The 23,361-nt window shown below is 40.4% G+C and overlaps 1 protein-coding gene across 1 annotated transcript; it reads right to left on the bottom strand.

The window, feature by feature from the left end:
- Positions 1 to 2,339: 2,339 nt before the first annotated feature.
- CA2 (carbonic anhydrase 2) lies at positions 2,340 to 18,437 on the bottom strand. The gene is made up of 7 exons (NM_001145170.1): positions 18,350 to 18,437; positions 17,078 to 17,275; positions 8,787 to 8,905; positions 8,198 to 8,290; positions 6,593 to 6,655; positions 4,593 to 4,748; positions 2,340 to 3,149 (listed from the first exon to the last, which is right to left on the bottom strand). The coding sequence occupies exons 1-7, from the start codon at positions 18,381 to 18,383 to the stop codon at positions 3,030 to 3,032; spliced, it is 783 nt and encodes a 260-aa protein (NP_001138642.1). The 5' UTR covers positions 18,384 to 18,437; the 3' UTR covers positions 2,340 to 3,029.
- Positions 18,438 to 23,361: the final 4,924 nt, after the last annotated feature.

Below are 23,361 nucleotides of genomic sequence, written 5' to 3'. Positions count from 1 at the left end.
ACCAATTACTATATCCATTATATCCATCAAGTTGATGCATGCTTTATTTAAAACAATCGTCCTTGAAGACTATAACAATTGTCTTTGGAGAACAAATATAATCAAAATCCTCAATATTGGGGCACCTGGATGGCTCAGTGGTTGAACATCTGTCTTTGGCTCAGGTCGTGATCCCAAGGTCCTGGGATGGAGTCCCACATTGGACTCCCTGACGGAGCCTGCTTCTCCCTCTGCCTGTGTCTCTGCCTCTCTCTCTGTGTGTGTCTCTCATGAATAAATAAAATATTTTTAAATTCTTCAATATTTAATATTAGGTTATACTTCTCAAATTCGGGGGGCTACCAGGGCCTCAGCAGGTATACCTGAGGACCAGAGATAGTAAGTTGCAGGGTAAACATTCCCAGAGTGCCAATTTCAGTAATTACAATAAACCAGTTAAAATATTTTATATTAAAGATGAATGTGGCCATAATACAGCATAGAATGTAAAATTTGAAAACATTTAGTAAAGAATGAGACTTTAGGGGCACCTGGGTGGCACTGTTTATTAAGCATCTACGTTAGGCTCAAGTCATGATCCTGGGGTCCTGGGATCGAGCTCCACATTGGGCTCCCCCCCCCGGGAGTCTGCTTCTTCCTCTGCCTGCCAGTCCCCCTGCCTGTTCTCTCTCTCTCTCTCTCTGTCTTTCTCTCTCTCTCCCTGTCAAATTAATTAATTAATTAAATCTTTTTTAAAAAGTGAGACTTTAAAGCAGCAACGGTTTGTTTCAAATTGTAACTGAGTACCAAGACTATACTTCTCCGCTTTAAGGAATATTTTGATGGAACATTTGAAAAGCACTTGGATAAATTAGAATAATTTGTGGCACATTACAAATATGGCAAAAAAACTTCCTCAAAAAAAGCCAAGAAAATAGTATCTCCTGGTTAAATTTAATTTTAGCCAAGAGTGAAATAAATGTTTTCATTGCAGTATTTGGAGATCATCTATTATGTGCCAAGCACAAAATAATTCATCTATATATAGAACTCAGTTGTTGATAAATTTCTGATTCAGTATATAACTGAAAACCAATATGTAAAAATATGCACAAATTAAGCTCTTCATTTTATATTTAGAAGAGATCCTCAGCCATTCACCTGGCATAGGTTTACTTTTAGTTTAGAAATAATTCTGGTTAAGGTTGGCTATATGGGTTCCATACCCAAAGCAATAAACAGTGGATTAGAGGAGAAGCCTTAATCCAGAAAACTAAAAAAAAAAAAAAAAAAAAAAAAAAAAAAAAAAAAATTGATGGTACAGTTAACAGAATAACACACACACACAAAAATAGTTTAAAAAGTATTTTTTACCACCTCCTATACACCAGACATTACCTCATATAATTATCATAATCCTGGATGTTATCCTCTTTTTATAGCCAGGATCAGAGAGTTTGAGAAGACCTGGGATTCAAAACAAATCAAACTCTAAAGCCTGTGATCTTTCTCCTACACAAAATTGAGCATAGTTCTTTAGTAAAGCAGGTAACGGGTGTAGATGAGTTTAGAGACTTTATTTATTTATTTTTTTAATTTTTTGAGAGAGAGAGAGAACAAGCAAGGCAGAAGGAGAGAGAGAAAATCCTAAGCAGGCTCCACACTCAGCACGGAGCCCGAGGCCTGCCTCAATCTCATGACCTTGAGATCATGACCGGAGCCGAAATGAAGAGTCAGATGCTTAGCCAACTGGGCACCTTGAGTTAGAAACTTTTTTTTTTTAAATCTCAAGTAACAAAGAGGTTTTATTCTACGAAGAGTAGAACTTGAGTTATGTGTTAAACTTGGCTTTCCGGAATAACTCATCAGCCAAAAATTCATTCCATGGTCTAGCACACAGCTAAATCCAGAACAGCCATAATAGTGGGAGACTTTGATTTCATGTATTCATTTTTCTTCCTATATGTAAAGGGTATAATTTACCTTTCTAAGACTCCTCAGATTACTCTTTTACTTGTGGGTACCACCTGAATTCCCTTTTTGTTTTGTTTTTAAATGGACTTTTACTTGTTTTATTTCCAAGGAGTATATATTGATTCAGCATGTGCACCTTTCTCTTGTAGGATTCATTCATTCATGAAGATCACGTGAATGAGCGCTCAGAAAGCACCTAAAAGGGCTCTTGGCAAATAGTAAATGACCTTCAGGATTTTTCCTTTTATGGAAATTCCCACAATTATGAGAACCCAAGTATGATGGCTTATTATTAATAATGAATTAATAGGAGTCATTAAAGTACACATTTGCTCTTCCATTATTACCCATTGCCCAGCATAAAAGAAAATGACCCAAAGTAGAAGTCCAAATTTTATTAGAGAATATATCTAAAATACAATATTTATTAAGTTATGATATATCATTTGAATGGAAATATACTCTGTATCACAACTATAATTATAACAATTTTTACAGATAATACTTCATTTACAGCTCTGTAATTCAAAAGTCACTCAATTACAACATAATTCATATTTAAGATAGCATTGCTACAAATATATAAGAATTTAAAATTTTTTCTTTAATATAACATCTTGGAATCACGAACATTTATTTTATCTGATTTACATTACACAGAATCATGATCATTTTACCTGATTTACATCACACAGCTCAATTTACCTCATGGTATGGATTTGCACTCAATCATTTGACTTTCCTAGGTTTTAAACTTAGCAATTTTAACAATTGTCAACGCTCATCACCCCATGTGCTATGAACAAAGTCAAGGTACTTTTTCTCCTATTCCTTATATTATATTCTCTAGTACAGAAAGGCTGTTACCATAAGCAAAGCACCAGTCACAGAAATGCCGTCAAGCATGACAACTGGTCAAGTTCTTCACATTTTACTAATGAGCACATCAGGTAAAAGATAAAGGATCTAGAAAACCAGATGCAAAGCAGGCAAGGTCCGATTCACCAAGGTAGATTTGTGCTTAGCTAAGGGAAAACCCAAAGATCCATTATTTGGACATGGGCTCTGGGGCCATTTTATTTGAAAGAAGCATTAATTTGCCTGCTGTGCAGTGGCTGAGCTGGGCGCCAGTTATCCATCATCAATTCTTCAGGTTCGCCCTCCTTATTGAAATTAAGCTTACGGAATTTCAGCATCTAAAAGGCAAAACAAAAAAAATCAAAAATACAGGTTTCACAATAGTATGCATTTATGTGCTTGTGTTATATCCTGAGATACATTCTCCAACATTCACAGGACCACGTATCGATGTTCAAAGTTCACTTTGGTTCCCCATAAACATATAATCCCATAAACATTATATATGTATGCTTTTAGATAACAAATCAATTTCTAGAAAACACACCCAAGATTGCTGGTACCGTTTGGAAGGAAACTTTCAGTGAGCCTGTTTTTTTCCTCTTTTACTTTTAAAAGTCAAATCTCAAAAGTCTACAGAACACCTCTGAGATGTAAAATAATAATAAACATTGTAGATCCATATTATAGAGTTTGTTTTCTGTCCCAGGAAGACAAACTACAGCATCCGTACAACTGGATAAAGTGGTCCAGGGTCCACAAGGCCTGGGGTACAAGTCATCGGCTGGCATCTCTGCTTAAATGTATAGGAACACAGAAATGAAGTTGCTCAAACTTGGATTTTGAACCCTTGACATTGGCTGATTTTTAGTCCCTTTTAACCTCCTTTCAGCTCCCTGGCTCAATGATGTGACACAGGTAGTCTTCAAATGCTCTCCTACGTCTTTGAGGTTGTTTTTGCAAAATGGAACCTCCCTTCCCTTTGCCGAGTCTTGATCTAAATGAAAAAGGATGGTTGGGGCAGTAATAAGGCAGCCCATGGATCAACAGCCTCTAACTTGACCTCTTTGGTCCAGTAACAGTCCCTCAGTCTCACCCCTCGAAGTCAACTTCAATGTCAATCAGCTACTGCAACATTAATTAAATTATCCAGGATCCAGGTTCTTGTGAATCCTCCTGAAAGAGGAGTGTCCACTTTCTACATTTCAGCCGTGTGGGGAACAGAGACAGTCTGGGGGTACGATCAGTGACTTAGAAGCTGCACGAATACTTGAACATCATTAACTATATTGTATGAGAAAGGGACGAGTCTGGTCCAGCCTATTCAAGGAACTGGACCGAGTTTTGATAGATATTTTTCCTCCCAGGGATGGCTTTGACTTTTGTCAGAATTCAGAAATGTATTCCAATACAAATAAAACCGCCATAAGCTCTTATGTGAGTGAACAGTTGGCCGTGAGTTACCACCGCTATCCGCGTAAGCTCGAATATGGAATCTCATTGTCCTCAGTTTCCCTGTAGCCTAGATAAAAGCATTTATTATACGACAGATATCTTTCTCCCTTATTGCTCATGATCATCCAATTTTATAGAGCAAACAAACTGTCTAAGGTTGTGGCTAATCACAGCAAATATTTCTTAAATTCTGTTTATCCGCTAAGCACTGTTATGGATGGTAGTTCCACAGCTAGAAGCAGCAGGAGGAGATTCAACCCCAGGCCTGTCCGACTCCAAAAGCCACGCTCCATGAAATGCTCTACACTTCAGTTTAGAAAACCCACCTGCTCACTGCTAACGCTGATGGGCTCCTTGAGCACAATCCAGGTCACGCATTCCAGAAGGGGAGGAGTGGTCAGTGAGCCTGGGTAGGTCCAGTAGTCCAAGCTTTCAGGAAGGAGGCCACGGGGGTCAAAGTTAGTGAAGTCAGCACTCTTACCCTAGGATAAGACAAACACACAGGCGACAAATGCCACGTGGTCAGAGTGGGAGGAAGGCAGGAGATTAGGAAACAAATATTCCCCTCTGGTTGCCAGAACTTTTTTTTTTTTTTTTTTTTAAAGAGAAGTCCCATGTTCAACCAGAAATCAAAGTAAAAAGAAATTAACTAAAGACATTTGACTTGGAAATATAGGTGAGCAGAGATGGGCAAGAGAGCCCGACTATAGTATTTTCACGTGTCCAATACTCATCTTTTCCTCTAAAATCATTCCTTATAATTTCCATTAAGCTATTAAGTGTGATCAATATTTAAAGTGAAACTGCTGCCACCGAAATAATGCAATTTTAGGCTGCAATAACAAAAATAGAGTATCTTTTTGTCTTGCTACCCTATCTGATGGCTACCACAGTACTAAAGAACCGCTTTTCTTTCTGGATACCACACTTTAAAAACAATAGATGCAAACAGCATAGGATAGAGCAACAAGGTTGTCACAAAGAGAGAACATTGTTGTATGGGAATAGTTAAAGGGAACTAAAGATAACTAGTCTGGGGGTAGATAAAAGGCTATGAGAGAATGGAGTCAAAAGAAACAGCAATCATAATCACATTTTTTACTTTTTTTTGTTTGTTTTACTGAGGTATAATTAACACATATTATTATATTATCTCCAGGTGTCCAACATAATGATTTGATATTTGCATATATTGCAAAATGATCACCATGCCTGGTTACTAATATTTTTTTCTCTGCTGATGAGAACTTTGAAAATCTACTCTCTTAGCAACTTTCAAATATGCAGCACAGTATTATCAATGATAGTCACCATGCTGTACATTATATCCCCATGACTTATTTATTTTATAACTGGAAGTTTGTACCTTTTGATCCCCTTCACCTACCGCCCCCCATCTCTGAATAACCATCAATCTGTTTTCTGTATCTATGGGCCCATTTTTGTGTGTGTGCGTTTGTTTTTGTTTGCCTTTTAGAGTCCACATATAAGTGAGATCATGTGGTATTTGTCTTTTTCTGTCTGACTTATTTCATTTAGCCTAATGCCCCCAAGGTCCATCCACATTGTCATCAATAGCAAGATTTCCTTCCTTTATTAGGACTGGGCAATACTCCATTGTGTGTGTGTGTGTGTATCTCACATTTCTTTATCCATTCATCCCTTTTTGGACAGTTAGGCTATTTCTGTATCTTGGCTATTGTAAATAATGCTGCAATGTACATATATCTTTTTTAAATTAGTGTTTTTGAATCAGGTTAATCTACATGGCTCAAAAGGGTCAGTAATGAATGAGCCTTTCAGAAGGTAATGAGGCTTCAGGTTGAGGATGAGCTTTAAAGAGCCAGAGCTGCCCTTGGTGATTATATTTAAAAGATGTTCAATGACCTAAACATGGCTCTGCCATAAAGAGAATTTAAACATGGGGTGGAAAATTCTTCACGCTCACCATTACATCTCCCAAATTAACAAGGTGATTGGCATGGAGTAAGTACTCAGCAAATATCTGTTGCATGAATGGGTGAATAATTTGACCAGTTGATCTTTCAGTTTCTTTGCAGTCGTGAGAATTCTCTGACTCTTGTATATGAATGTTCAAATGTTGGGGAAGCAAGATTAAATAAATGCAAGCCTAAAATCACACCAGCATCTTTTGGATAAAGAAAAGTTAAATAAATATATAAGCAACATTTTACCTTTATTAACTCCTCATCAAAAACACTACATGTCAAACTACGACGATTCAATGTAATCCAAAAAGTTTCCTAAAATCAGTGGGATATAAAAAATAGGTACTCTATTGAGGTAGCAGAAAATTCAATGGTACCTTTGTTTTTATGGAATCCAGCGCATCAAGGATTTTTTGTAGGCCTGGATTGGCACCACCAATCTATAAGAAGACACAACATACAAGGCATTGTAATCCAGTTGGCACTACATCAGTTTTGATTTGGGCAGCTCTACCATAAAACATTTCCAAGTAGTGCACCAAGGTCTACCACTTGCTAGGTGCCATCCATCCATCTCACTTTGATTACTTTGGCACCATGAACTTCCCTATTTCCACTGACAACTTCCCTCTGCTACCCGCCCCCCCACCCCACCCCATAGTTTCCCAGAATCTACCCTCTCAAAAGTCACCAGTGACCTCCAACTGCCCTCCAACTGCCATATCAAAGGACACTGTTCAAGTGCCTACCTTAACCTTGCAGGATTTTAATACTATTGGGCAGCCCGGGTGGCTCAGCGGTTTAGCTCTGCCTTCAGCCCAGGGCCTGATCCTGCAGACCCGGGATCAGTCCCACATCAGGCTCCCTGCATGGAGCCTGCTTCTCCCTCTGCCTGTGTCTCTGCCTCTCTCTCTCTCTCTCTCTCTCTCTCTCTCTCGGTGTGTGTCTCTCATGAATAAATTTAAAAATCTTAAAAAAAGAAAAGTATTCAAAGTAGAGGTGCCTGGGGTGGCTCAGCTCTCTCTCTCTCTCTCTCTGTGTGTCTCTCATGAATAAATAAAAAAAAAGAAATCTTTAAAAAAAAAAAGTATTCAAAGTAGAGGTGCCTGGGGTGGCTCAGCAGTTGAGCGTCTGCCTTCAGCTTGGGGCGTGATCCTGGAGTACTGGAATCGAGTCCCACAATGGGCTACTGCCCGTAAGAAGCCTGCCTCTCCCTCTATGTTTAAAAAAAAGGGGGGGGGGATTTTATACTATTGACTTCTCTCCTTTTTGAAATTCTCTCCTCTGGCTTTCCTTCTGTCCTCCAGCCTCAGCAAGTTCCCTGGACTCTTGTATTCCTTTTTAGTCATTTCATTAGCATCTTTCTCACTGTCTTAAATGTCTTACATTTTGCAATATCTCAGGACTGCATGCTCAGCAGCTTTATCATCTCCCTCTTCATGCTTTCCTTGGATGATTTCATATTCATGTGTAGCTTCCACGTTGACATATGACGTCAGCCCCATGAATCTCCAGCCCAGACCTTTCTCCATTTGCTTTACAACTGTCTAAAGGGCAGCTCAACCTGTATGTCCCACTGTTGCCTGAAATTCTCCAATATTGAGTCACTGTCCTTGAGCCTTCCAAAATGTGATCTTAATTTAGCATTGTCTATCTTGAAACAGTACTATCTAGTTAAGGATGAATTTTAAAACAAAATCAGTAGCCATCTGAAGTATACCACTTTCTCCTTTCACATTTCACATGTACACATCCTTCATATTTACATATAAACAGCACCTAATTAATACCTCTGATTTGTTTTTTTTTGTCCTCCATCCCAACTGCTACTAGCAGATATGGAGGGGGATATAAGCCTGAAAGTATTTTGGAGCCAAAGGCATTTCCTAGGCTCTTTGTAGAATGTCCTGTTTATCATGAATGTTCTGTTTGGTTAATCTTTCTCAAGAACAGGGAAAAAAAGAATTGGGCCATCAACTAACCTTCAAAAAAATGCCCAAAACAGCCAGTCCATCAGGTTGCTGCACAGCTTTTCCAAACTCCCCATATTTGGTGTTCCAGTGAACCAAGTGAAGCTAAAGCAGTAGAAGACAAAACCATAATAAATGATAAACATAATCAAACCTACAGATTTCATTCAGTGATCTTTTCTTCAGAGTTAGAGGTTACTAAAGAAGGTAAAAATGTGGATAATTTAAAATATCAACTTTCATTTTAATTCTAATTATCCACTATTTAGCATAACAGCAAATGACTTCAACTCTAAGACAAAGAATTACATATTTTTGAGGGAAGACACCAATTTTACTTCTAGATTTATATTAGAATAGGATCCTCCAATTTGAAATCATTTTACTTTTTGCAAATGCTGTCCTCGGAAGTAGTAGAGGGTGTTTTGCAGCATTAATTGTAATATCACCAGTAAAAGTTATAAAAAGCAAATGTGAAGGTCCTTTGTAAAAAAAAAAGTGGTTCACTTAGATTGAGTCGAATTTATAAAATTAAGGTTTTGAAATGAATGCTGAATATCAATTTACATTTTTCCCTGGAAAGCAAAAAAGCGTATCTTACCTCTGCAGCATATTTCTTTTTATCCACAGTATGCTCAGAACCTTGCCCATCAGATGAACCCCAGTGAAAGTGAAACTGAATCAATCTGTAAGTGCCAGTGAGGGGTCCTCCTTTCAGCACTAAAATTTAAAATATATATATATGTAATATATGTATATGTATATTATACATGTGCATATGAGTGTATGAGTGTGTATATGTATATGATTGTATTTACATACACCCAATCCCATGTATACACACACACACACATACATATGCACATGAAACACACACAGTACTAAATATTACAATCTAACTTAATCCTGTCTCATAGTTCTAAATTTATGCCTGTAGCAACATTTTCACTCGGTGAAAACTAAATCCAGACTCCAGTTTAGTCTATAGTGCTCAGCGAAATCATTTCCACTGGCTTTTCTCCTCACTTGTGTTGGCTCGAAGGATGGGTGCTTTGCCCATCTGTTTTCTGAGCACAGTGATACTTCTCTCCTGGGTTTGTTCAAGAGTCATAGATTCTGGTTCAGAGAGAGGAAATTTTAGGTGGAATTATTAAGTCCTCTGTGAATCACTGAGGAACTGCCCATGCAGCTGCTTGCCAATGCAGGTCTGCAGCACACACTTAACAAACGTGGGAACCTCGGTTCTACACGGCCCAATGGCTGTCCCACCACCTGCTTTGCTAACCACCTGTTATTCCATCCCAGAATTTGTGAAACAATAAGCATTCCATTGATCTTAGTACAATATCCAATTTTCCTTGCCCTGGCTTCCCAAATTCTTCAGAATTTGGATTGTCACTGTTACTAACTAGCTTTGTCCCATAAAGAAACAAATTTTTTTAAGATTTATTTATTTATTTTAGAAAGAGGGAGCGAGAGAGAGAGTATGCATGAATAGGGGGAGAGGCAGAGGGCGAAGGAGAGAGAATCTCAAGCAGGTTCCCAGTGGAGCCTGACCCTTGTTTGGTCCCAGGACCCTGAGATCGTGACCTGAACCGAAACTAAAAGTCAGCTGTTTAACTGACTGAGCCACCCATGCATTCTTCCCATTAAGATTTTTTTATTGGAACATTTCCGACCTTAATTTCCTCATCTGTAGAGTGGATCCATTCAATTGCTTACTACTTCACTAAGAATTTGCTGGTCATGTAACATACGCAATACTCTATTGTCTCCAGAAACTTAAAATTCTAACTTTAGTAACTATCTTACGATTCTACTCTTCTGGTATTAATGTAATTTTGTTAGAGTAAAACATGAAACAGAAGAATATGACTAGATGTCATCTTCTTAGACTACAATCTCTTTGCAGATAATTAATGAGCTATGTGTTACAGAGAATTAAAATAGTAAGAAATCAGTTTCTCCTCCATCCTCTCCATAAAACTTTTTAAGTTATATGCACATTAAGGAAATTTTACCAATATATTTAAAAGCTTTTACAATTAGTTTAATTCCACAATCTGTTGTTATAAGTGTATTATTTATTGGCTTTGGGTTATAATTCTATAAGCTAATAAGCTCAAACTTACTTTGGCTTTGCCAAACAAAGCAACAAAGTCTGAATAATCAACTTTGCTTAACTTCACCCAAATACACATAGACGGTAGCAACACCCATTCATCTACCCAAAGTAAAAAATAGAGCTGGCTGGAAGACATTGAGGCCTTTCCTATGGCTTTTGATGTAATCTCTGGTTGCCAGTTCTGCTTTACAATAGGCCAGGAGGGGAAAAAAAAAAAAAAAGAAGGAATGGAAAAAAAAGAGAGAACCAATTATAAGTGGTGTTATATTATAGATCTGCTAAGAAATATCAATTTGGATATATTCTGATAAAATCACATCTTTTGAGACTTAAAAACAAATTATTGTAAAAGTTTTTTTTTTTAATCTAGGAATTCTGCTGTAAGGAAAGAATTAGCCTTATCTGCCCTTTTCTCTAGGCTTTTTCAAAAATGAAAGAATTTCCATTTTTCATAATGATATACCCTCAACACAAAATATATATTTATGAAATAAATTCGTACTGAAACAATTCCTTTACAATGACTTTAAAGCTACTAACTGGCTGACCATAAAAAGCAAATAATCTGCATCATTAATTCTACCAAGTGGCAAAATAAATGAAAATAAAATGAAACTATATTAGGCATCCAAGATAACTTATCTTTCTAAATGTAATCTCCTTTCCCTGTGAAGAATCATATCAGAATCTTAAATTTTAAAAACAATAAAGCTTAGTTGCTATTTCCTATTCTTACTCACTCCCTTGCAGATCTTAAGATTCCAGCCTAACTTACTTATTTCAGAGAACATTTAGAATTAGGCAAGAATGTATATGAGGCTTTTATTAAATAAGCTTTGCTAATACTAAAAAAAAAAAAAAAAAAAAAAAATTGCTCCAGGTTCAATAATTAAACACACTCAGTGCTTATCTATTATTACCAGACACCTGTTTTAGCTCCTGTTAAAATAAAACTATGTTGCTATGTAGATTAGGAGCCCATGGTACCTAGGAGAGGTTATTCAATTCTTAAAATTTAGTTGCACCAAAAAGAACCATTTCTCGTCTTCTTCAGCTCATTAGCTATTTCTCAGCCAATTCTTAGCATGGAGTTTAGTCAATGAAGCCCTCCCAAAAACATTGTTATAATAAATTACTACAAACTGTAATAAAGGTGGCATATTTTTTTTATTTACAAAATAAAAAAGATATTTGGTTGAAAGACAGAGAGCTTGCACTTTTTCCAGATCTACTTATTTATTTACTTATTTTGATTACTATATGCCACTACTAAACTGTCCCAGTTTAAAATCAAGTCTGTTTTGATGATGCCAAAAAAAATTTGAAAAAAATAGCAGAAACTGCAGACTGAGTATATTTTTCTTCTTTAAAATCCAGCCATGTTAGTGGGGGCTCTGGAGAGTCAATGATTTATTGTATCACAGAAATGTGTTCCACGGGAATGGGAGAGATATAAGTGGGGTTTTCCACTAGGACACCTTTTTCAAGATTCCCAAAACTTAATTTAAATCCAAATCTCAACACCAAGAGCTCCAGCTAATTTTAATTTCTATGATCTGCCATCAGTTACACATACTGCATATACAACACACAAAATAAGCACTAATTATATTATAATCTGTCTTCCTATATATATATTACTTAGAGAAATTATGTAAATTATGTTTTTTGTTAAAATTAAGACATTCACTCCAGATACAAGCAAACTGAAAATTTAGCATTTTTAAATGCTTTTTTCCTAATCACTTTATTATTACTTAACATAAGATGTAGCCAAAAAACAAACTAAAGACCTTAACAAATATCAATAATGTCTCTTATATTCAAAATACAAAGAAGCCATTTTCAATAATCTTTAGTTTAAAATTCAATTTAAAGGATTTCTTATTAATGAAGTAAAAGACTAAGTCTACTAAAAATGCAGCATTTTCCAGCAGATAAACAATCTTCTTTTATGAATAATTGGAAATTATTAAATCATGCATTGCTGTTTTCCTTTTTTTAACACTAGCCAATAATCTGAGGGTTGACATACTAGAATCAAGAAAATGAATGAGGAAAAGATGTCCACAATCCATTTCTTTTTAAATAGTGAGAAGTTTAGCTGTCACTTTCACTAGGGTAAACAACAATTAAAAATCAAGAGAACAGAAGTTTTAAGTTTCAGGTGTATGGAAATTATATGAGAGTGAAAAAAAAAGAAAAACTCTTTTGACATGAACATAATTAAATATAGTGTTTGGAATGCTTTGGTCAGTTTTATAAATACTTAGGTTTCTGCTTACACCATTAACAATATGCAGGACAAATCTTTTCACTTGTTGCTATTATGTTTCCTTTTAACTTAAAATTATTCATAGAAAGATAATTTTAAAGCTTCAAAAACAAGTCCTTGAAAATCAAGCAAGACTCATATATGTCATGCTGACAGTGGTCTGTTTGAAATGAGCACAGGTCATCTGTTCCTTCCTTTTTTCTTGCAATAATATATACAGATAAAAATATTTCAATTTCTAAAGAGCAGAAATGATACAAGAGTTGTATGTGGATCAGCTCAATAATTTCAGGCATTGGTTTTTCAATATTTGCATCTAACATTGCAATAAAGCAGGAGAGTTTTAAACTCATTAATAAAAGTTAATGAGTTAGCAGAAGTTAATAATTTGACTAGTATTCTTTTCTCCCAGATAAAGCTAGTAATAAAAGAACTCAAGCAGGGAGAGTTATTTTTTAATAATTTTTTGAAAGTCTAACAGGATTAGCCATTTTTCATTAATTAAAGGTGGTTTATTTTTAAAGGAATTTAGAAGATTGATGGGAACTTCTAGTTAAAGCCTGTTAACTCCACATTTTTTTTTATTAACTCCACACTTGAAAAGGATTCTCTCAAGTTAAACATACTAATAAACTCAACCACCCCAGTTCCTGATACCTTAGTTTGAGTCTAGGAAAATATTTAGGATATATTTGAAAACTTAAACCTATGAGAACTTCCAGAAAGCTGAAATCTCACTGAGGTAAAAATCAATAAATCAATAAAATGAACTGACGCACTTAAATGGAGAAAACAACACATGAGAGATATCTAAAAATGTTAATCCCATAAAAATAACTCCTAAAAAAAAAAAGAGATGTTCAGATGTTGATTTAAAATATCGAAGGACCAAAATGAATAAATTACTTTTAGACTTAAATATACAGAAAAGCATATCAATTTTTAAAAACATGGTATGTACACATTAAATATTAAGTATGGTTATCATTCAAAGATTCTTATTCAATTCTATTTTTAAGTGATGGGCATTTGAGTCTCACCCAACAAACTAGAAAGGAGATGACCAGCAAGTCAGTTAAACATTGTTTCCTCATGTTTATTTTAAGTGAATTTGACTGGAGTATCTCCATCATTTGTTCAAACTTGAAAATCTAGGATTCCTTTTTTTTTTTTTAAAGATTTTATTTATTTATTCGTGATTGACAAACAGAGAGAGGCAGAGACATAGGCAGAGGGAGAAGCAGGGGAAGCCTGCTGTGGGATTCAATCCCAGAACCCCGGGATCATGACCTGAGCCAAAAGCAGACGCTCAGACCACTGAGCCACCCAGGTGCCCCAGGCCTAGGATTCTTTAAAAAAAAAAAAAAAGTCTAAAGGGTGTTTCTCTGCATGTTATGATTGTTCGTTTTATTCTATAGGTGTGTTTTTCCTTAATGCCAACATTTTAATATAGTCTGCATCCTAGTCGGGGGAAAAGAGCTTCCTTCTTTAACCAAAACAACCGGCAATGTTGAAGAGTATGGGCAAAGTTACAAAGGGATCTTTCATACCTAAAGGAGAGCAAGTCATTCTAACACTAACTCTTCCTTGTTTTTATGGCACCTCCTTGCCTGTCAGAGTACATACTGTGCTCTCTCAAATCCCCTGGTCTTTCCTACTTCTTTTTGCCCGGCATCTCCTCCAAGACACCAAAATCCTTCACGCCTCAGCACAAGTTTTTATTTACCCTGGAAAGTCTTTCCTGACTTTACACAGGACGACTCCTAAGTCTCTTTCATGTTTCCATAGCTCCTTGGAATATGTATGTCCTTGTTGGGCTCACCAGTGTCACTGTCAGCATCTGTTTTTTTCTGTGTCTTTCCACTTTAGATATCCCCAGCCTGAATTCTAGAGAAACAGGAAAGAGACCAGGCCTCTAGCCCACCTTCATGGTACCTAGCTGATCTTGCATTTAATTGACGTTAGGAACGGTTTTGTTATTGTTTTAGATAGATAGATGATAGATAGATAGATAGATAGATAGATAGATAGATAGATAGATAGATAGATGCTATAAATTTATAGATATGCTATATAATATATATGTGTGTGTGCATATATATATATACATAGAGAGAGAGAGAGAGAGAAGAACACAGGTGTCTTTAAAGACATGGGCTTGAGACCCTTTCAGAACTACTTGTTTCACAATCTAAACATGGGTTTTAATAATGTATGTGTTACTCACCAGGAGAAGTAGTTAGAAAAGTGTGGCTAGTTCTAACCAGTGACTGCTTGTGTAGAAATCGATCAGAACTTGACATACTCAAGCGAAAACATATAACTATGTAGTGACATCATATATAAAATCAGTACACACTTTAATACGACAAGTGAGATGTTCAGGAGCATATAAAAATAGAATTTTTAAGTCCCATCAAGTGATGGCAGGTAATCTGACAGCTAATTAGAAACTTTCTTCAGAAATCTTACCACAGGTTCAATCACTACAGCAATTGCCTAATAAAAGCAGCCAAATGGTGTGAAGACATGGAAACAGCAATCAATGGTCACTTATTGAGGAATTACTATGTGCCAGGTGCGGGGCGAGGTGCTTTATATCTACCGTCCCATTTAATCCTTCCTCTGTGGTAGATCCTACCATTACTCCAATTTTACAGTTAAGGAAACTAAAAATTAGAGAGACTGAGTTGCTATTGTTCCCAGGGCCACTGAGCTAGATAGCGGCAGAGCTAGAATTTGATTCCATGGCTACCTGACCCCATTCTATCCTCATAATTGCTACACTAAATGCTGAAATCCACTTTCCAGTAATAATATATTACTGTAACAATTACATCATGATCAGATTTGTAAGGAATATAGGGAATTATCTCATCTGGTTCTATTCGTTAGACATTTGTTTCCTCGCTACTCCAAAAAAGTACCCAATTTCTACGTAGCATCCAATGAGGTTTATATCTGGTGGACATTACACTCATTGAAAACAATGATTCCACTGGCAGCACAGAAACATACATTCATCGTACCTCTTTTTTTTTTTTAGAAATCGATAAAGACTAACATAGCTCACTTTTTTTGGTTTTCAAGTAACTAAACATGAAACTTTATAGCATCCTTTCTATATGGACACCACCACCAAGACCTATGGCCTTGTCATATTATAATCAAAATATACAGTACCCTTAACAAAAAGGAAAGAAATTTGTTTTCCTTATACTTAATCACTTGAGCATTGTTTCTTGGGAAGGCGGTGTAGTAGAATGATTAAAGGAGTCTTCAATGAGCATCCTCTACTAAATCTAATTAATCAAAGTCTAATTAGTCATTATACTATGCCAGAATATGTGTGTGCGTGTGTGTGTTCTAGGGTGAGGTGCACACAGGCCACAGGTAGCTTGAAAACATTTCTCAGATGATCTTCACATTATTCCCCATCCAATAGGCTTCTAGAATCACTATTTCAGAGAGTCAAGTGTCAAAAAAAAATTTTTAAAGAGGCGAGGAGGGAATTTTTTTCCAAACTGGACTGAATACATCAGACAGCTAACTAAAAAAGAATAGCCAACTCAACTAAGGTGGTTATAATTACACGGTACATAGTAGTACTATCAGTCATGGCTCCAAACTTTTGACAGTATTATTGACTGCTTCCCTGTCCTCTGTGTTCTCTTTCTGCCCCGGTGCTCTCCCGGTTCCCATACCACCAGCACACATCATGTGTTTGCAACGACCTTCAGAGGAAAGCACTCAGGAAAATAGGCCACTGGCAATTAAATCAACCAGTGGGCAAAGAAAGCTGCTACCACATCTGAATGGGGTTGTTCTCCTGTTTCTAAAAGGAAAAAGAAGCATTGAATGGGCATCCTGTAAACAGCTCTATCACAGATAAATTATGGCAATTGGTTTTGTCAGCAATGGGCCAAGTATGCCCACCAACTCTAAAACATCTTCATTTGTGGAATGAATTCCTGGGGGGATGCCAAAATACAGGGCCCCGGTTTAGCACATCTGTAGCCATAAATACAATGTTTCAAAACATTTCACTCTTTCAAGTGGTGAGGGTTGCATCACTTCCCTCACTGCCACCTTGAAGACTGCACTAAGATACAGTTTTTATTGGAAAGGATCAATTCTGGAAAGCAACTCTTTTACAGAGAACCCTCAAGAGTTCAGTTCCTGCAAATCCCATCGTTGCTGAGCTTCACTTCCAGGGGACCTTGCCTTTCGTGACCTTTCACAAGCAGATCATCACAATTATTCAATGCCCTACATCGAAACCAGGAACTGTACAGGGGTGCCACAGCCCCAGGCCACTTGGAAGTAATTAGCCTACTTGGCAGAGCCGGGGACCTAATGAAGATTAGCAGAGTGTGGCATCTTAGAGTACTGAGACAAGCAGTGGTGTTGAGCCACTGCTCCTGATTCCTCCCATTAAGCTGGGGATGTAGCTCCTGGGTAAAAGGCAAAGAGTTATTTTTTAAACACTGACCTGTTTTGTCCTGGGAGTCATCAAATTCCACGTTGAAAGAGTGACCGTTGTTGATGATCCTCTGAGAAACCGCTTGGTCGTAGCAAGGGCACAAAGACTTCAGGGCAGGGTCATGAACGGCTGCTTTGGTGTCGATGTCAACGGGGGACTGGCGCTCTCCCTTGGCGATGGGGAAGTCCTTATGCCAGTGCTCGGGTCCTAGCGGCCAGAGGAGACCTGTGAATCCCCCAGCGTGGGAAAGGGCACAGCAGACCCCTAGGAAGGCCAGGGATTCCGGAGCCAGTCTGCTCCGCTCGGGTTTGGCTGGCACCACTCGGCTGAACGGCCCCGCAGAAACCCTTGTGCCTCAGTTTCCTCATTTGTGTTATGGGGTAATAGCATCTGCATCGTGTAAGTTGTGAGCGCTGGAATCAGTGCACGAAGGCTCACTGAGCAGAGAGTGAGCGCCGTGTAAAAATACTAGCGGGTTTATCAAATTCGGCAACTGAGATGGGGCAGATACTACTGTCAGGGCTTGGGCTTAGCATTTAGGGTATTCGAGCCCATTCAAGACCCTGGAGCAGGTTGGGGTTTCTCCCTGGTGCCCCCCAACTGAATGTAAAGGCCGAGTCACTGCTCGGGCCCCTGCACCTGTCTTCCCAGGGAGAGGATCCGCAGCACCTGGGGAGCTCCGCCCCTCCCCCCCCGCAGATGCGCAAGGCTTCTCCCCCCCACCCGCGGCGTGGCTGGGGTGGCTCTGGGGAACCCCATCACCCGCCGCGCTATAAAGCCGGGTTCCCGGGGACACCCCCCTCCCCCTCTCCAACCCCCAACATTAGGGGATGGGAGATGATGGGAAAAACTCAGAAATCACCGCCAGGGGCTCGAACCGGCCCACGAAAATGCCCCGGGACGGTCGGTGTCGGGCGCCCCAGCCACAGGTGGTGCTGAGGCTGAGGTGTGTCGGCGGGGAGCAGGGGGGGCGCCCTACTTTTGTGCCATCAACGACCGGGATGCTCCCCCTGCACAACCCTTCCTCGCTCCCTCCTGGGTCCGGGTAGGATGCTCGGGACCGTCCGGGCTCGGGCCCGGGGCTGAGCTGCGCGCCTCGGGCGGCCGCGGGGATTCCTCGACGGTGACCGGGGCGCGGGGGGGGGGGGGGGGGGCGGGGACACCTCGCCGGGGCGCTCGGACCGCAGCCGCGCGGAACGGCAGGTGCGGGGCCGGGCCGGGGTCGGGGTCTGGGCCGGGGCCGGGGCCGCCGCCTCCGCGCCGCCCTCCGTGTGCACTCACCGTTGTGCTTGGCGTAGCCCCAGTGATGGGCCATGGTCGCGCCGCGGGTCGAGGCGGGGCGGGAGCGGGCGCCGGGCGAGCGGCGGCTGCTCGGGAGCCTGCACCGTGTGGCCGCGGGTCGCGCCGTCAGCGTCTTTTATAGGCTCCCGCCAACTCCGGGTTCGGGGGCGGCCCGGGGGAGGGCGCCCCGGGTGGACCCGGCCGCGGGGAGGCGGCGGCGGCGGGCGGAGGTGGTGGCCCCGGGCTCGGGGCGGGCCGGGCGGGCGAGGCCCCCGGGGGCGGGGAGAACGCGCAGGCGGCGGGCGCGCGGCGGGGCTCGGGGCTCGGGGCGCGGGGCGCGGGGCTCGGGCGGGGCTCGGGGCCGCCCCCCCCCCGGGGCCCCCCTCGGCCCGCGGCCCGGGCTCCAGGTCCCGGGGCCGACGACCGGGCTCCGCGCTCTCGGCCGCTCGGGGCTGGGGCTCGGGCTCGGGGCTGGGGGCTGGGGGCTGGGGGCTGGGACCCGGGCGGGCGGGCGCCTACGCGCGCCCCATCCCCCTCCTGGCCGCCGACTCTGGCGGCCGCGCCGACCGCTCGGGCCCCGCGCCCCCCGCGCCTCGCATCCGCCGTCCGCATTGTGACCGCATCCCTGGCCTCGGACACCCCCGGACCCCGTCCACGCGTCGGCGCCCCCAGCAGCCCCGGGGGTCCCGGCCCGGGCTGGCGAGCCGGCTTAGGAGCTATGACCTTGGGGCAACTAGGGCTACGGGGCTGCAGGCGCTGCGAGCTCGCGCCCCCTGCCGCTCGGCCGTGGAACCGAGCACGCGACGGGCGCCGCTGTCCCCTCGGCCTGGCCGGAGCGAGGGCATCTCCCGGCGTGAAGTGCTCCTCTCCCCACCCCCCTTCTCTCTAGAAAAAAAAAAAATTCACTTTGGGGACACTTCCCAGCTGAATGCATGCATGCTCGTTTGAAACGTGTTCCCCGAAACTTCTGAAACAAGTCACTGTTTTTCAGGGAAAGTGGGTAAAAGGAAGTCTTTCTTTCCTTCTTCTTCTTTTTTTTTTTTTTAGATTTTTTATTTATTTATTCATGGGAGATACAGAGAGAGAGGGGGGCAGAGACACAGGCAGAGGGAGAAGCAGGCTCCGTGCAGGGAGCCCGATGTGGGACTCGATCCTGGGACTCCAGGATAACACCCTGGGCCAAAGGCTGACCCTCAACCACTGAGCCCCCAAGAAAGTATTTCTTGCAAAGAGGTGAGAACTCTCCCTGGCTGCAAAAGGAAACTTGGTATCTGGGATACCTAAGCAGTAATTTAAAAAAAAAAAAAAATTAAGAGGACTTTTTGGGGCAAAATGGGTCCCCTTTGTCCTATACATACACACATCTGTATTTATGGTTGTATTGCTATGAAGATGAATATCTGAATATTCTGTATTTCAACATTTTCTTTGACCTAATGTTCTTTTTTTTTTTTCTTCTGACTTGGAAAGGAAGCATTTCTGTGGACCTCTAAAAGTGTGTGGGCTTGAAGCACTGTCCTTACTGTATCTAATAGATAAGTCAGGACTTCTCTATTAAGCACCAAATTGCAGTTCACCAAATAGAGTTTTGAGGTGGGGACAGAATTCACTTCCTTCAAGGGACTTTGTCACAAATGTGAGAGAAGGATTTTCTGTCTTGTGGATCTCTCTGACCTTTGAGGGATCCTATTAAAGTTAAAATTGAAGAAGCAGGAAGAATTTTACACAATTCTTGAAGAAGCAGGAAGAGTTTTACACAATCCTATGAGCCTTGACACCATATTACTTTTACTGATAAAGAAATAAATTGGGAACCCTGGGTGGCGCAGCGGTTTGGCGCCTGCCTTTGGCCCAGGGTGCGATCCTGGAGACCCGGGATCGAATCCCACATCGGGCTCCCGGTGCATGGAGCCTGCTTCTCCCTCTGCCTGTGTCTCTGCCTCTCTCTCTCTCTCTCTCTGTGACTATCATAAATAAATAAAATTTTTAAAAAAAAATCTTAAAAAAAAAACAAATAAATTATAACATAAGTGTAAATTTTTGCAATGTTGATTGCAAAATCTGTATTTACTATATATTCCAGTCAATTCCACACAAACAAATATGATTCGTGTTTGGATCTATTGGTTCTCGGCCTAAGAATCTAAAAAAATCTGTACCTCTGGTTTTGGGGGTAGGGAGAGAGGTCTTTTGGTTGGTGCCACAGTGAATTCTTAGGCAAGAGTAACAATGAACTACTTTTGGTTTCTAGGGCCATCACAAAACGTAGTTTGTAGTTAATAAATACCTTTTATTCGTGCCTCTCTAACTATATGGTCTCTCATAGGGCTCAAGGAAATAATTTGGATTCTTTTCACAATTTTCAAATATTTATTCAGGGCCTTGCAGTTGCCATGAGACTCTTCTCTAGGCCCTAGTGATGTAACGTTGATAACTACTAAGAGTTGATAGTTGAGGAAAATGAGTTCTAAAGATTCTGTGAAGGTAGCCAGGCGATCGGATAGGCTGGCATCCTTGCCTCAATTTCTACAAAGCTGGATTGTGGCTTTTCTAACATAGAGGAAACGGGAGCATATTTTGGTTGTTAACGTATCTCCAAAACTTCAAACAGCACCAAATTGCAGTTCACCAAATAGAGTCTTATTATCCAAGCTTCCCCTTTCTCTTTCACCCCTAGAGAATGAACTAATTCTCAAAAGAGCAAGCCGTCCCCACAGAGCTACTAGTGGGAAGAATGTCATGTGCTCACTGCGGGGCAGAAAGTGGTTCCACTTTGTATGTCAGCAGAAATCTAAAATTTCTTACTAACTTTTTTTTGTGTTACGGTGATTGTATTAGCATTTATTTCTATCCAGTTTTTTTTTTCTATCCAGTTTTTAAACTGTTTTCTTTATTTGTATTTCTTTATTTATTTTATGACGGTGATGGCTTTGTACCCTCAGGTAGCTCATTCAGAATCAAACTTTATTTTCCTGAGAGCATTCTTCGCAGACAGTTGTGATTGAGTTACATGCAAAAAGACTACTCTAATCCTGGATTTTTAAAACAAAAATAGTAATGATCTTATCATACACCTATGTTTCTGCTAGAGGGAAGGACCGGTTCATTTAAAAATAATTCTAAGTAAACTATGTAGTACTTGAAGTAAGGTGCTTTTTCTCTACCCCAAGAGGGAAGAAAGGGCAGACTGCATATCAGGGAAATATAATACAAAAATCTTGAAGTCTGTGTTCTAATTATGATCATGAAAAAAGCTTCTAACATATTAATCTTGGTAAAAATATAAAATAAAATGGAAAAGAAAAAAATATAAAATAAAATGGAGAAGTGCTTTTCCTCCCCAAAAGTAAAGATACTGTTAATATATTGCACAAAGTGAGATATCCATGGTTTATTAATGTTTCACCACAAAACCAATAAGATAATAAAGAGCCAGATAGCCTCATGTTTGTTACAATATCTATGGGGGCTCAAGAGCCATTCCCTTCCTGGGGCTCCTATAGGTCTTTGCACACACATCCCTCTATCATAGTATTTGTGACACAGTATTCTAATCAGACACTGTATCAGAGTCATCAGGTTGTAATCCACCACCCCAAAAAGCTGTTGGCTGCTCATTTGTAAAGGAGAAATGATGATACCCACCCAGCTCAGAGTTGTTGAGGATTCAGTTACAACAAATCACCTGTTACATGAAGGCATTCAGTAACTCGTGGCTATTCAGTTCTTCCCAGTGCTAAGCAGTTAGAATATAATGCAATGAACACAGAATTAAATACCTGGGCAAGGTTTAAGGGAATAAGTAAGGAGGATGATCTTCCAGCAATGCAAGGGTTTTTGTTGGGGGGATAGAGGAGTGCTTGGGTCATGGAGATGTCCACTCTAGCACACTGGCATATTTGTGTTTCTTATTAAACCGAGCTATATCCCATTGTTCACTTTGGCATCCTGGGCACCTACCACATTTTTGTTACCTGAGCCCGAGGCCACAAGCAGGAACCACCCAAGAATTCTCTTTGAAATTATGTAGTCACTAATCTAAATGTAGGTAACCTCAGTTTCTCTTTACAGAAATCGGTCACTTAAGAAATAACATTGTGCTGAAATTAGACTTGCTTTTGAGTCGGGGCTAATTCATTAGTCCTCTGACCTCGGTCAAATTGCTTGGTCTTGCAAAGATTCAGTTTCCTTACGTGTAAAGCTAGGATATTAATCATATAGAGGTGTGGTGAAGACTGTAGGAGATAATTCATAGAAAGGATTTTTAGCACAAAGCCAATAATGAGCTCAATAAACATTAGGTATCATTATTACTATTACACATTTTTGAGGTCCATTTACGTGCCTAATGTTTTTTAGGGACTACGTAGGCCGGCAAAGCTTTAGTCATCTATCTGTTCATTCATTCAGCAAATCTGTCAAGTACTATAATGTGCCAGGCATCAGCACAGGGGGTACAGCCAAGAACCAGAGCAACAGGATCCCTGCCCTCGTGGGAGCTTACATGGGATGGGGATGGGTGGAGGCAGTATACAACATATAAATAAGCAATCAAAAAAAGTGAATTTGATTGGTAATTACAGTGGTAATTACCGCAAAGAAAATAAAACAGGAATGAGGTAGAAAATTAAGAGGGGGAGGATGCTACTATAATGGCAGTCAGGGATTATGGAAAATCTAGTGAAGAAAGTGCCATTTCAGGAACCATTCAGGAGATCTAGGGAAAGATGTTTCAGGCAGAGGAAACAGTAAGTGGAAAGGCCCTGGCTGAAGACATTTCTAGAACAGAAAAGCTTGTGCCTGGAGCGTTGTGAATGAGGACGGACAAGTGATCTGCAAAGCCTCACAGATCGTGATACCAGGGAAGGATTTTATACCCATTGCATAGGGAAGCCACCAGGAGGTTGTAAGGAAGGGAATGATACAGACGGCAACAATAGAGTGTTTCGGAAGGAAAGGGAGTTTAGAGATTTATGTGATCTAATTCTTTATTCTATAGATGAAGAAGCCAG

Source organism: Canis lupus, chromosome 29 (assembly GCF_011100685.1).
Source record: "Canis lupus familiaris isolate Mischka breed German Shepherd chromosome 29, alternate assembly UU_Cfam_GSD_1.0, whole genome shotgun sequence".
Classification (NCBI taxonomy): Eukaryota; Metazoa; Chordata; class Mammalia; order Carnivora; family Canidae; genus Canis; species Canis lupus.
The sequence above is the reverse complement of the archived record's forward strand: the minus strand, read 5'-3'. Positions and strand labels throughout refer to the sequence as shown.